The sequence below is a fragment of the Berghia stephanieae genome, chromosome 1 (genome assembly GCF_034508935.2).
Source record: "Berghia stephanieae isolate SIO BIC M18660-M18661 chromosome 1, UCSD_Bste_1.3, whole genome shotgun sequence".
NCBI classification, from domain to species: domain Eukaryota; kingdom Metazoa; phylum Mollusca; class Gastropoda; order Nudibranchia; family Aeolidiidae; genus Berghia; species Berghia stephanieae.
The window spans coordinates 24,797,859-24,813,324 of record NC_088360.1 but is presented as its reverse complement, the minus strand read 5'-3'; the positions used below and the strand labels follow the sequence as shown (position 1 = coordinate 24,813,324).

At 38.9% G+C, this 15,466-nt stretch overlaps 1 protein-coding gene across 5 annotated transcripts in view; it reads left to right on the top strand.

Annotated features, from left to right (window-relative positions):
* LOC144970817 (uncharacterized) overlaps positions 1-13,775 on the top strand; it is a 51,051-nt gene extending 37,276 nt beyond the window's left edge. For all 5 annotated transcript variants that reach the window (XM_078910883.1, XM_078910890.1, XM_078910863.1 and 2 more), the window contains 5 exons: positions 1,665-1,908; positions 3,626-4,243; positions 5,062-5,297; positions 11,290-11,496; positions 13,298-13,775. In XM_078910883.1, coding sequence (XP_078767009.1) covers positions 1,665-1,908; positions 3,626-4,243; positions 5,062-5,297; positions 11,290-11,496; positions 13,298-13,434 — 1,442 coding nt within the window. In that variant the 3' untranslated portion in view covers positions 13,435-13,775. The remainder of the gene's footprint in view (positions 1-1,664; positions 1,909-3,625; positions 4,244-5,061; positions 5,298-11,289; positions 11,497-13,297) is intronic.
* Positions 13,776-15,466: the final 1,691 nt, after the last annotated feature.

Below are 15,466 nucleotides of genomic sequence, written 5' to 3'. Positions count from 1 at the left end.
TCACTCACTCATTCTCCTGATCGAGGTGGTCGTAGAGGAGACACGAGAGATGTATTTACTGGGCCTTTGAACTAACACACTCACTCACTCACTCATTCTTCTGACGGAGGTGGTCGTAGAGGAGACATCGGAGATGATTTTACGGTAACCTAAGGTCCCTCAATCTAGATGTGCTCTCAGCTTTCCTCATTACTATCTGGTTCTCCGTCTTTGACCAGACCTTCATGATATGTGACGTTATGTGTGGACTGGTTGCTCACAAAAGTCGAGCAGTGTGAAGCATGGTCAGTGGCCGAAGGGGTAACGGAGATCGTGAAAAATTCTGATTCCACTTTTGTGTCCTTTGGTAAGGCATTTTACGCACACTATCCCACTCGACTCAGGTGTGAATGAGTACCTGGCTTTACGCATCGACGGATATTGTTAGAGTGTTGGTACAAAGGGACGCCCAGTAGATGACTGGTACTGTATGAAGTGGAAATATGGTTCCACATGGCCTGTTCGGGAAATAAATGAAGCATTGTGAAGCGCATTGAGCATGGTTAATCCGTGGAGAAGTGCCGTATACATTCTTATATTTATATTTATTTATTTATGTTGTCCTTCTAGCACTTTGTCTGACTCTAGACCTAGCACACGTTTAATAATTGTCTAATAAAAAGACGTAAATTCGAAGAAAAAATTGCAATAGGCAGATATAGGGAATGAGATTAGCGGAAGAGTAGCGTCCCTTGATTGGACGTCACCCATAGTCTGTGACGTCACCGGCGGAAAAGTTATTAGAGAGAGAACGTCATGTTGGTTGATTGTGCGCATGCGTCTCTCGTCCTCGCGGAATCCCGGAATCGCGGGGGGGGGGGGGGGGGGGGGGGGTCAAACCGCTTATGAATTACTTAAATCAACAAGAATTATTTATTTTTTAGGTTCTCAGTACCTCTCTGGACGGTGGAGTGCATAAAATACTGCACATACTTGGTACCGACCCCGCCCCATTTTTCGTAACTTGTCTTTTCTTCTTGTATTTTTGAGAAGGGAACTTGCTGACCTTGCGGTGCTGCGCTGCCACTGCTGAGCCTGTTATCTCGGTCTTTTTTTTTTTTTTTTTTTTTTTTTTTTAGAAACACCCTAAAGATAAAGTTCACCTTTGGATGAATAAAGGGAATTCTGTTTCTTTTTCGATGTCGTAAACGCAAAAAGATGCTCTTTACACACATTTTCCCATCGTTTTCAGGCATGAAATGAGTTCATGGTCGATTACAACACTGTTGCTGTCGAATATAATATTATAATGGCGATGTACATGCGTTATGTCTCGCCCTGTAAAGGGTTGCTATTAGCTTGGGACCCCTGGTAAAGAGCTTTAAGCGCATTCAGTAGATATTGCGCCACATGAAAGCGCACATTGGATTTACTTGTTAAACCGTTATTAGTTGTCTCTTCCATAGAGTGAATGAAGTTGACGTCATTCAGCTCTTTATTACTGATTGTAGACCGCCAGCTGGGTGAATAGTTCTCACGGAAGTCTCACTTACATACTCTATACGTTAAAGGAGAGTCATAGTTTTCTGTGTAGGCACAGTTGATCTGGACTTGGAACTTGTGAGTATTTTATTTAAATGCAATAAGATATGATCATCAGTTTTCCATCCTATCCAAAATCCCAGGTGCGTGTAACGGTTTCATAGCCATCCCAGCCATCAGCATCCTGGGCTATTACTTCAATAAGCATCGATCTATAGCCACATCCCTGGCCATGTGCGGCATCTGTGGCGGTTCCATCGCCTACCCACCCTTCGTCAGACACATCCTGTCGATTTACGGACTCCAGGGCACCTACCTCGTTTGCAGCGCCATCGAGGCTCACATGATTGTGGCGTGTTTGCTCATCAGGCCAGTCACCATGTATAGGTAAATAGAATCATAATAGTATGTTACCTAAAATAGAGTGCGGCTATGTGGTCTAGTGGTATGACACTCGCTTTCGGATCGGAAGGTCCTGGGTTCGAGCCTCGCGCTCGGCGCATAGTTGAGTCCTTGGAAAAGACTCTTTACTCACATTCTCTCACCGTACTCAGGTGTAAAATGAGTACCCGGCCGTTAACAGCGTTGTCTTTGTCCGAAAAATTGTAATATCGCCTAACAGGCAGCATGTCCCGTCCTACATGTTAAATGTTGCTGTTGACCAGGGACCCCTTGTAAAGCGCTTTGAGCACATTTAGTGGATATTGCGCTATATAAAAAGCTCAATTTTAAAATAAATAAATAAATAAATAATTAAATAAATAAAATTCCCTTTATTCATCCCCAAGGGGAAATTTGTCTTTAAGGTCTATTCCAAGGGAAGACTGGAATAGCCCAGGCGTCAGCCGCAGAGCAGCGCCGCAAAGTGAGCTAGGGCTAGGTGTCTTGCTCAAGGCCACACAACGCAGCGGCGGGTGATTGAACTCTGTACCTTTCGGGTATGAAGCAAAGACAGTACCAGTGAGCCCCAAAGCGACAAAGCTCAAAGCGACATCACTGGATGGGGTTCTTGACCTTCCATAGTCACTTACTGTGTCTTCTATACCCCTATTTCTGTTTTTCAACTTTCTTTTTGTCTTTGTCTTGGAATGAGATTATTTGATTTTGTCCTGACCCTGGCCGGGGGGAAAGAGTCAAATGTAATGTTATAGTTTTGGGAGATTATATATTTTTCCTTGTTTATCATCTCTCTAGGATGTAATGTTATATTTGTTGTTGATTTCAATGTATAAATTTATAATTATGTTAGCATGTGAGTGTTATGGGACAGCGTGGCTCAGCGGTATGGTCTACCCAAAAGGTACCGAGTTCGACTACCCGCCGCGTTGTGTGGCCTTGAGCAAGTCACCCAGCCTTAGCTCACTTTGCGGCGCTGCACTGCGGCCGACGCCTGGGTTATTCCAGTCTTTCCTTGGAATAGACCCTAAAGAAAAAATTCCCCTTAGTGATGAATAAAGGGAATTTATTATTATTAATTATTATTATTATTATTATTATTATTATTATTATTATTATTATTATTATTATTATTATTATTATTATTATTATTATTATTATTATTATTATTATCATTATTATCATTATTATTATTCCTCAGTCGGATCCTTGCTTGTAGCTGGATGAGACTTTTAGGTGATCCATAGCTGTCCTTGGGTGATCCCAAACTATGCACAATCAAAGCATGCTCTTGGAATCTACAGCTATTCCCTATATTTACAATTCGCCTTTGTCTTACTTTTCTTGTGTGCTTTCGATTGTATATTATATGGATTTTCCTTTTATTTTGCTATCCCATTTTCTTCCTTTTTACTAACCTAAATGAGTCACAAGAGCCGTTAGACCTTTAAAAACAAAAAAAATGTATCATGTCATATTATGCCATTTGTTTTTGTCATGTTAACAAATGTTAATGTGTGGCTATGTGGTCTTGTAGTATGACACTCTCTTTCGGATCGGACGGTCCTAGGTTAGAACTTCGCTCAGCGCATAGGTGAGTCCTTAGAAAAGGATCTTTACTCGCAATCTCTCACCATACTCAGGTGTAAAATGAGTACCTGGCCGTTGTTTATTGGTTTATTTTGTTTGTTTGTTTTTTTTTTTTCAGATTGCCACCTCCACCCCCGCCAAAATCTGAAATTCCACCTGAAATTAAAGATACCAAAATATATGAAGCAAAACAAAATGGCTCCATGGAACTTGTATACGACGGGGCTGAGGACGATTTCAGTGAGAAAGAAGACGGTGGCTCATATTTGGGAAGATCTCCAGATTGCCATGAACGCAAACATCTTTACACCAAGAAAAACGGCGCTTACTTAATCGAGCCTAGCCGTAGCCCCGATTCCAAACTACGTGCCGTTAGTTTTACAAGTGATGAGGATAACGACTCTACGCAAAAAGAATCGTTGTTGATATCAGATGGTAGTAAAAGCGACATTAGAAATAATAATCAAGAAGTATCTAGCAGAGACAGGTGGGCGAAAGTTAGGGAGGCGTATCGAAAAAACAGATCTGCTGGTTTGTTGAGTCATGAAGAGACGCTGCTGTACAAGAGACGATTGCTGAAGGATGGGCAGAAGCCCAGTCTTTGGAGTCTCTACAGTAGTCCGAGTACGTTAGGAATTCCAGAAGTCGTGGAAACGGAAGAGGAGGAGTTGGAACATGCTAAAACCACCAGTAGATGTGGATGGCTTGGACGGATATTTGATGTTTCTCTTTTCAAGTAAGTAATTTATTTTAAAATCCTGGCGGGTAAAAAAAGAATTACTTCTGGAGTACTGCCTCAGGGCAAATTTATTACTATTTTAATTTTCTTCCCTTTTTTTTTTTTTTTTTTTTTTTTTTGGAAGGGGCTTCTGGGTTAGGTGGGTTTTTTTTTTTTTTTTGGTTTTGGGGCGGGGGGGGGGGGGGGGGTTGTTTTTGGTTGTCTTTTGTTGTTTTTTTTTTTTTTTGTTTGCTGGGGAGTGTTTTGGTATTGTTTTTTCTTCTCTCGATGTTTCTTGGTTTTTTTTTCCTTTTTTGCCTTGTATGCTTTTGGTTATTCTTTTTTTTTCAAATGATACATAATCAATGTTGTGAGAATTAGTTACTGTTTTCGATCATATTATTTAATGTAAATTAGGTAGCTGTGATTTGACGATATAATCTACAACCCTAGTGCGGCTATGTGGTCTAGTGGTATGACACTCGCTTTCGGATCGGAAGGTCCTGGGTTCGAGCCTCGCTCGGCGCATAGTTGAGTCCTTGGAGAAGGCTCTTTACTCACATTCTCTCACCGTACTCAGGTGTAAAATGAGTACCTGGCCGTTAACAGCGTTGTCTCTGTCCCAAAAATTTGTATTATCGCCTGACAGGCGTCATGTCTCATCCTACATGTTATGTGTTGCTGTTGGCCAGGGACCCCTTGTAAAGCGTTGGAGCACGTTTAGTGGATATTGCGCTATCTTAAAGCTCAAGTTTTTTTGTTTTTGTTTTTAGTGCAACTACAGCCGCTGTATTATGATACATGTCATTCCAAGTCTAAATAACTTATTGTTCCAGGGTGTGGCCATTTGTGTGGATGTTGATGGCATCAGTGCCTTGTGGAACCAATCAGCTGATGTTCGTCTTCCTACCCACCATCGGAGTCATGAAAGGCGTCTCGAAAGACCAATCTGCTCTCCTGTTGACCATCATGGGCTCCGTAGACCTAATCAGCCGACTGGCTATCGGGGCTTTCGCCGATAGGAAATACGTCCGGATATCCAGCATCATCGGATTCGCCAGTGTTTGCTTGGGTGAGAATGAGAACATCAATAGATTAGATCTAATAGTGGGGACCGTTAGGACCAAATATCATAGGAATTGTGCAAATGCTGGTAAAAGCATGAAACTTTGCATAATGAAACTTCTTATAACAAAGAATGATTTTTGATATAGAACCACTCTGAGAGAGTTTCTGGTTAAACACAAGAGCTCGCTGAAAAACGGAAAAATTGTGGTATAAAATAAAATGGGCAACTAAAGTATTGAGAACGCCGTATTGTTTACATTTCTGTTCGCTGCGCTTTGCGAATCGGACAAACGACTTTATTTTTTGTCACACACCTCTTCAAGATCTATTATTATTGTTTTGCTTAATGAATTATTCCATTTTCATGAAAAATGAACTTGATAAGGTAGAATAAGGTGAAAACATCTCCCGTTCGAATGATATTCTTTTGCTGTTATGACTTAGGCTCAGCCGACAGAGTTTTCCGCATTACTTGCAGATATTAACAAGTTGGGGCGGCCAAATTTATATTTAGAGACTGCCAAATATGACGACTTGCACGAAATCACTTTTTGTGCCACTTTGTCTCCGATCGATTATGTTGCTAATGTGAAATAAAAAGATACCGTGAACATTCAAGTTCATAAACATTCTTTACCTTATACCATGATATCATATTGTAGGTTTCCACTGATATTTATATGGCATTCCTCCTACATTGCATGACACAGATGAAAATAAATTCATCAACTGTCATTCATTCTGAATTTTACTTTACGTAATTTCTACTTTAGGACTCCAACATACAGCAAAATACGACTTTTCACGTGTAAGCCTAGCATTTATTCTATCAAATTGGCCATCTGGCAATCATCGGTATGCGGTCCCAATATGTGTGATCGCTCGTGTAGGCGGCAAATGTGTAGAAAGCGGTGACAGTCATCGTTAGTCACCTTTTTTAAACCGATAATGATGGTACACTAATAAGTAACAAACATATGATGTCAAAAATCTGGTTTCAACTCATTACAAGTGTAAATCCAGTGTTTCGGAGAACTGGATAGTACCTTGTGTAATTGATATTATGGTTTCATAGTGATGTCATCTAATTTTCTACTTTAAATATATGCTGGGCGTCATTAAAGATCATCTATCCTCGTTCTTTTACACCCCATAACCATAATAATCTTCCTCTACATCCTGCTACTAAAATAAATATGCCACCTTATGATTCAATATGTAACCTAATCATTATTAGTCCTCCGAAGGACTGGTTACATACACATTTCCAAGGAGTTTGGAACTGGAAGGGCTAAAGGTGTGACGTCACAACTTCTCTGCCCTATTACTACTAAAGTTTAAGACGTGTAGTGATAAGAATTATGCCGTGCAAATCGGTTGTATTAATTTGTTTCGAGCTACTTTTTGACAGAGTAATATACTTTATCGAGGTCTGCATTTACTCCAAAATCAACTGATACTGATACAATCATTATTAAACTATGGTTATGAATTTTTGTCCGATGACAGGCAAAGAACGCCAATCATGGAAGGTGTACTAGATTATTGCAGAGAGTGTCACAATGGCAAAACAAATTTTCAATGAAATGATTGATCAAACTAAATGCGTCATATGCCCAAATGATAGCCAGGAACATTTGGAGTGCCCTACCAAAACTATCTCTATAGTCCTCTCTATCAAGACGTGCTATTTAGGGTTACAAAACAGTTGAAGCAACAACAGATGAATTTTTGTGATGCACCTTGCCGAGGAATAAGGGTTTTAAGTTTTCTTCGTGGGTGAAGGTTCTGGCACTGCTTCTACTCTCACATACCATGCCTTATTGTGGCATAATGGAGAGAAAGATAAAGTGAGTAAATGTGACGCTTAAGGAAACAACACAAAACAAACATATGTCATGTCGGGACTAAACTTCCATGATGAATACACGGCAATAGCGCCAGCAGCAGTGATAGAAAATATATACTGAGCCCAGCAGGCGCTTATCTGACGTGCAGTTCCTTTCCTGTAGCTGAACTCAAAAGCTGCACGGGATTTAGACAATGGAGCTTAATGAGGAAATAAAACTAGTTGCGGAAAGAATTGCGGATGCAGTCCTACAATCCAAATTGATGTAAGTGCCGGAGGCATATACACAATACCACTGCAATTGGTTTCTTGCCTTTTTTCTCATTGTGAGAAGAGTCTTCAAGACGGAAGCTGGGACATGAATCGGGTCAATTCGAAAATATCTAGGAAAAAGAATATCTGGAAAGCAACCTGGGATTTATAAATTGTCAGAGATTGGGACATTTTACATGGCTTCTGGCTGTTTAATTGAATAAATGAGAGTAAAAAAGGTCATACAACCAGGTTGTATTAACAATTTTTTATTCCTGTGAATCTTCTAAAGGAGGGGATATTCCTTTATTTTTAAAGAGGATATTTCTAGATTATTTAACTCAACAGTGTGGGAACGGGGTGCTATAAATATAATGGGTACTCTAAATAAGACAAGATTGAACACCAAACATAACCCTTTGAAGGCAGTTTTGGAGCTATGTAAGGCTCTATGCTCATCTCTCTTATGCTCAAATGACTATTGTGAGTAGCTATATTGATGGTGATGTCATTGTTAGTCCTAATGAATATATACCGCTCAGTCAACTCATGTTAAATTAATTAGAAAGAGCAATGCCAGATAAGTCATTGGAGACAAAGCAAAACGTGATATCACAAAGCTAAAATTACCATTACCACGGTGTAGTAGAGTAAAGGTGCATGCTTTAACCTATTCAAAAGTGTAGTCATCACTTCACATAAATTGGTAATTTGCATTTCCTCCCGAGTAATTGATCTGTCAACTGATATTGCCAACTCAAGTTTGTTCTAAAATTGAAAATGAATAACTTGTTTGTCTGATTTCACTTAAAAACAAGAGCCAATGACAATCCTTCTTCCACTACATCACAGGATAGTTTTCAGGTATGTATTTCTTCCAGCATCCCACCAAAGAGAATCTTGAGACAATAAGATACTATTTTCCCATTCTCCATACAACACATTGATTGTATAATAGTTGCCCCATGCATTTTTGGACGTGTATGAGTTCTCAGTAACACAATGAAGCATAATTTGCCCAACCTGTTGCTTGCTGATTCCACCAGCTTTGAATCAAACAAAAGCAAAAAGAAATGCAATATGGATCCAACAACCTCACATTCTCAGCTTTCAATGCCAGATTAGTGGACAATGTGTCTTTGATCATATCCCATATTAGACTACAACATGGTTACAGCCCAACAACGTATGGATTAAAGAAGGCAATTCACAGTCTCGATCCTAAACAAGTGCCTGGCATAACTGCATGCTCCACTCACTTTTTCCGATCCTAAACAAGCACATGAGATAAAAGTTGACCAACCGTTTTTTTTTTAATCGAAAAGCACATCCTAGATGGGAATAGTCGAACACTAACTCAAAATACTTTGCTAAATATCATTCAACCATTTTGACCAATCAATATTGAATTTCTTTGAGTTAAGTGTTCGGCCTTTAAACAATAGACGGAGATGATGCAGGTCAGCTTGCTTGATCGATTTTGTTTGAAAATATGATTTTATTATATTTTGTTCATGTTGGCTTTTTTGTATTGAGTGAATGTATTATCTACCAAATTCAGCCCATTGATTATTGGACAAAGAATAAATACAAAGACCTGTCCACAAGAGACTGGTATTTCAGTGTTGTGTCATGTTCTGTTATGAATCGTGTGCTTTTGTGAATTTTGTTCACTTGTAGAAACCATCGTGCCATAAACAATCTTGTTTACATGAGCTTTGGCTTTGGAGTGCCTGTCACAAACTCAGGAAAATCTGGAGTTCAAACCTACAGAGGGAAATAAAGAAGAGACTGTTCCTGGCAACGGTAGAGTCAGTGCTTCTATATGTAGCAGCGACATGGACTCTAACAAAAGCCCCTGAGAAGCCACTGGACGGCTGCTACACCCGTATGCTGCGGATGGTCTTCAACATAAGCTGAAAAGAGCACATATCAAATGAAAAGCTCTACAGTGACCTCCCCCAGTGACTTCGAAGATACAAAAGAGAAGACTGAAACTTGCGGGGCACTGCAGGAGACACAAGGAGGAGATTGCAAGCAGTCTTGTGCTATGAGAACCACCTGAGAGAACCAGAAACAGAGGCAGGCAGAAAAAACATACATTGACTGCCTGCTAGATGACACATGAATGGACAACATCCGGGAGCTGCGTACCCTTATGGAGGACAGGACAGGATGGCGAAGACTTGTGGCTCATGTTGGGCGCCCCAAGGGGCGGCCTAAGTTAGTAAGTAAGTAAGTACACGAGTGTTGTCCTCATAATAGAGTTCAATACATTGGATATAATCAAGGGACAGAACCTGTGACAAATGCATATCCCAAATACACATTTTAACAAGCACAACTAATAATCTGGGATATGCTGACGTCTTATGAAAAAAGTAGTAAGCAATTACTATTGTCCGGAACACAAAATAGAAACCGAATTAAACTCCGGCTCCATTATCCCTAAATATCATGGCTCATGATGACAACTACTTATCTAGTGGTCAGATGGTCAATAATGGGTGGTCAATTTGTCATTTAGTGGCATTATACATATTAAATAGGGAATTTCCATGTGTGAGTTATTATTATTGACCTGCTGTCGAGCATACGTATGCCATTGTGATTATCAACTTGACTATCATATTTATGTGATTTAGGAAGATTGGTTATCTGGTCAGCAACTGGTCATTTGGTCAATAAGCTATAATAACCCTACGATTCACAATAAAAGGGAATGCTTCCGGAATTTCAACATTAATCTTATTTTCATTTGCCAATAATGTATATACTTTGAAATATCTACAAACAATAATGATTTTATGATTGTTATTGAATGGTCATTTATTGGTCAGTAATATGGTCAGTTTGAATAATTTGCCCAATTGTGGCATCTACTTTATACTGCAGTGCTGAACATACTTCGAATTCCATGATAAGAATTTGTATTTTAACTACAAAAAGGTTGTCGCTCATTCTGTTTTTATCAGTGGTCATTTTGGTCATTTCGTGGTCAATTCAGAGCTGAACCGTAATAGGAATGTGTTAATTTTTCTCTTATCTAAAGCGAACGACAAATCCTTAAACGCATTTTGCCTTCAATTAAATTTTGAAGTATTTATTGTCGCCGATGTGTCTATTTTATATAGCAATTAGAGGGTTTTAATGAGTGGTCAGTTGGTGGTCATTCCGGTCATTTGTCAGGGTGGTTCTATATCCATAATTGTTTGTATGGCCACTCCCTTCGTTGTCACCAAATTTCATGCTTTTACCACAATATGCACAATTTTGGTCCTAACTGCCTCCACTATAAGTCCTGCAGGTCGGAGATAGACACCATACAGAGATGGCTGATAAGTCATCCCCATCCATATGACGTCACGTCTAAAAATAACTTTGCGCGCATCACTGGAGTCAGCTTCAGTTTTCTTCTTATTTTGGTTTGGTTTGCCTTACACTTCTAATTTATCTCATTATCTTATAATAATTGACCGTACATATATTGAATTGATTGTTTTGGGGTTTTTTGTTTTGGTTCTTGTTTTGTTTTTTGTTTTTTTTGTTTTTTGTTGTTTTTTTTTTGGGGGGGGGGGGGGGTAGGGGGGTTTGGTTAACAATATGGAGTCAAATACTGCTATTACTGATGAGGGAAAAAAACAACATAAAAAAGAGGAATACAAAACAAGTCAGAGGTATTCAGAGATAGATTGTAAGAATGCAGATACAACCGACTTTATCTTTTGGGGGGGGGGGGGTTGTTTTGTTTGTGTTTTCATTGGAGCGGGGTGGATTTTTTTTTGGGGGGGGGGGGTTGTTTTGTTTTTGTTTTGTTTGATTAGTTGTTTGTTTGTTTATTTAATTTTATTTCCTCGTGACATACTTTATATATTTTTCCTTTGTTCTCTCACAGGTATCGTGTCCATATTCACAGAACTCTACACGGACCTCAAATCACTACTCATTATGTCTGTGTTTCTGGGGTTCTTCGTGGGCATCAGGATGTCTCTGGGAACTGTCATGTTTATAGAGATTGTCGGTCTAGAGAAGATGTCCAAGGCATTCAGTGTCTACGCCATGTGCTTCAGCCTCTCTGGGGCCATTCACTCCACATTGCTAGGTACGTATCGTTATTCTGCCCTTAAGTAAGTAGTCAATGTTATACGGAAAATAGCAAAATGCTTGTCACCCTTTGGATAAGAAATTAGTATATCGCAAACTCCTCTGCCGTTTAATCTGGAAAAAACCAACACATTTTAAATTTTTTGCCCGAAAACTCGTCCAGCAATTATCGATCGATTAGAATGACCGTCATCTTAGCCAAAAAGAAAACAACTCTCAAACCTGGGACTTAAAGGAAGTATTTTGATAAAGTTCCAAGTTTGAGAGTTTTTGACAAGGTAAGGGTCATTTTAACCGATCGATATATGATGGACGAGTTTTTTGGCCAAACTTGTAACGTGATTTTTTTTTTCCTTCAGATTGACAGATTGTCCTTATTTGTCCCTTTGATATTTTCAAAATTAAAAATGGAGCTACTCTAAAGCCTTCGTCTTCTCCTCGCTTGTTCAATGTCCGTATTGTGTGATGTAGGCGAGGGTTCCCAGCGTTGTAAAACGCGTAACCTTGTGAAAAATAAAGGCAAACATCGTTCCAACTATCGGGCAACCTCGGTTTTATAAAGGTAGCACCTCTGACCGGTAATCAGGAGGTCTGAGGTTCGATCCCCAGTCGAGGAAGACTGATTTTTGGGATGGTTTCTTTCTTGTATTTTTTCTGTATTGTGATTTGTCTTTGTAAACGTCCTTCATCCCCGACTGGTCATACATGGTCCTATTCGCCGTCTGTCCACCTGGGGCCGTTTTCATGAACGCGGATAGCGCTTAGTCTCTGACTATCTCTGACTTAAGTCAAGGGCCCGTTTTCATGAACGCGGATAGCGCTTAGTCTCTGACTATCTCTGACTTAAGTCAAGGGCCCGTTTTCATGAACGAGGACTAGATTGAATTACTAGTCTTGTAAATGACTTGCTAATCTTAAGCCTAAGCGCAGCAAGTGACTAAAATAAATCGGGATTTCATGAACGCTTTTTAGTCTCAGACTCAGGCTAGCTTGTCCCTTGACTAGAAGTGGGCGTTGTAAGGATGGTGACTAATTCGGCTGTTTTGTGCTGGTAACATGACTCTCTAGTACATTATGGCATGTAAGATACTAACCTTCATACTTTCAACGCAAAAGATTTCCAAAGAGGAAATTAGCAACACATACAGTATAGATAATATTTCGTTCTTTTTCATATACTTTTGTCATGATGAATCAAATCACGTGATATTGACTTTCGACTGTTAGACTACAATGATGTTCATGGTCGACTGTCAATTCTATATTTAGGCCCAAGAAAGTTTCATTGAAACTCAAACAAACTGAACAACAACAAAAAAAAAAAAAACAACAACAACAACAAAAAAAAAACAAACAACAGAGAATGTGTCTTCTGATGAATCATATTATTTCAGTCAGTTACAATACCAACAGAATAACTTTTATCTCCACTACAGTTCTTTGACGCAAACCCTTCCATTTCGAGTCTCCGTTCACTCGCAACTCGCAAGCCGATTAGATTCAGTTTTTGTGGGGGAATTTTACTCTCAAAAATGTGTACTTTCGACGATCTGCACTTATTTTATAGTTTTTTTAAGCCAGTGTCAATAGCAACAGGTCGTATGATAGAGACGTGAGGCGTGATTGTTATTTTTTATTTGTTTTGATTTTATATTTTATACATTATAATTTTTTTCAAGAGGCGGGATTGTTTAGTTGTTTTAGTTGTTTTCTTTTGTTTTTTGGAGAGGGGGGGGGGTCATTTATTGTTTTCAGTGTTCACCTATACAGTAGTAAAGTGATTTGTTTTCTTTTTCCAGGCCGTATGATAGAGACGCTAGGAGAAGACGCATTGATGTACTACATGGGATTTACCTTCATCCTAGGGGGCGTCATGGTATGGATAGTGCCACTTGTCACAATACTGCAGAAACAATGCAAGAAAACCACTGGCTGACTGCTCTGAGTCTTCAGATATTTTCATGTAGAAATATTATAGTTCTATTGATATTTAATGAATTGAGTCTCTCTCTCTCTCTCTCTCTCTCTCTCTCTCTCTCTCTCTCTCTCTCTCTCTCTCTCTCTCTCTCTCTCTCTCTCTCTCTCTCTCTCTCTCTCTCTCTCCGCCTTCTCCTACGATACTACTGCTAGCACGACTATTACTACTGCAATTACTACCGTATGTGTGTGTGTGTATGTGTGTTTGTGTGTGTGTGTGAATGTATTGTAATGAATAAACGACTGTATGATTGTAGGCTTGTGTTTATACATTGATTTTAATAAATACATAATCGAAAATATTTTGAATGTTATGCCTTTATCGAAGATGAAAATAAAACGGTTTTAAAAAAAAATTAAATCATAAATGAAGAATTATAAACCTTTAAAAACAAATATAATTTTAAGATAGATGCATGTTTAGCGTCGTTAAAAACTGTAACTACTGCAAGCATTTTCTCAGATTTATTATTATTATTTTTTTTATTATTTTGGGGGAAAGGGGGGGGGGGGGGATTTGTTAGTAAGTAAAAAGTTCAGATACTTTCCAAGAAAAATAAATTATCATCTATTAATAGAATAAATTGGGTTGTTTAACAAGAAGTTCAAAAAGCTTTATAGCTGGAGCTCTTCGGTCCAATGATCCAATGAATGGACATATCGTAGTTGTGGACTTCTTGAAGTTCAAGTCAGCCTGACACTGACCAAAAGGATAGGTCACTCACAATACAAGGCGTTGACAACCAAAGAGAGTGAGAATGCCTAGAGCGTTATGTGGTGCGGCTATGTGGTCTTATGGTATGACACTCGCTTTCGGATCGGAAGGTCCTGGGTTCGAGCCTCGCTCGGCGCATAGTTGAATTCTTGGAAAAGACACTTTATTCACATTCTCTCAGTGTACTCAGGTGTAAAATGAGTACCATGCCGTCAAGTGTTGTCTCTAATGAAAAAAATTGTAATATCGCCTAACTGGCGTCGTTTCTTATTCTACATGTTACGTGTTGCTGTTGGTTATTGACCCTTTGTAAAGCGCTTTGAGCATGTCTAGCGGGTATTGCTTTATATAAAAGCTCAAGTTTTTTTTAAGTTTTAAAAAATTAGTTTAATAAATTCAATAATGCATCCAATGGATCAATTTTTTTTTTCTTGACCACTGCTAACCACAAATCATTTTTCACTTTCTTTTGGTCATCATTTTGTATTGTGACAAGACGATGATAATGATGATATGATGATTATTCTGAAATAGTTAACTTGTATTAAACATCGGGAAAATAACCGTAGATCAGGGTTGTAATGAATGAGAGCAAATACGCGTATCAGTATCAGGAGTTTCAAGATAGAACTAGGAGTGTTGGCAGATCCGATGTACATATGGCTATAAAATTTCACCGAATTTGTTACTTGTTTAAATACTAAGTCTCCTAACAATACTCTTCAACAGTCGTAACGTCATTTCCTTCCTAATGACGCATGGTAACTTAGTAACACTGGCTCTAAACTATCGGAACAATGGCGGACGCCGGTATGAAATATTTCCCCGGCGAGCATAAAATCGTATCCAGAGGGAAAAAAACCCCATAAATTTGATCATGTTTTGACTTTAACACATTCTAATCACAAGGCATATGAAAAGTTCTAGCCAGCATGAAGAATAAAAAGTAATGATTTTCTTTGTTTAGAACCAAGATGGCCGCCGTTGCCGGGCGGCGTGACATCAGACTACTGAATCCAATTCTACCCATGACCTAAATAATAAATGATGTGGACATTTCGTGTTTCCCTTTTGTCAACAGAACTCGACGAATGAGACAAATGAAACCATCATCAGTCATATCCTCAGGAGTTTTCAAACATTTTTCGCAAACCGCCCACTTTTATTTTTTTTTCATAGCGTCAAATATTATGAGATCCATCGTCTCAAAACGGTGTTATGTTACGATGAACCAGATGCTAAATATGTAGTCAAATTAAAGTTGGACCTGATCAAA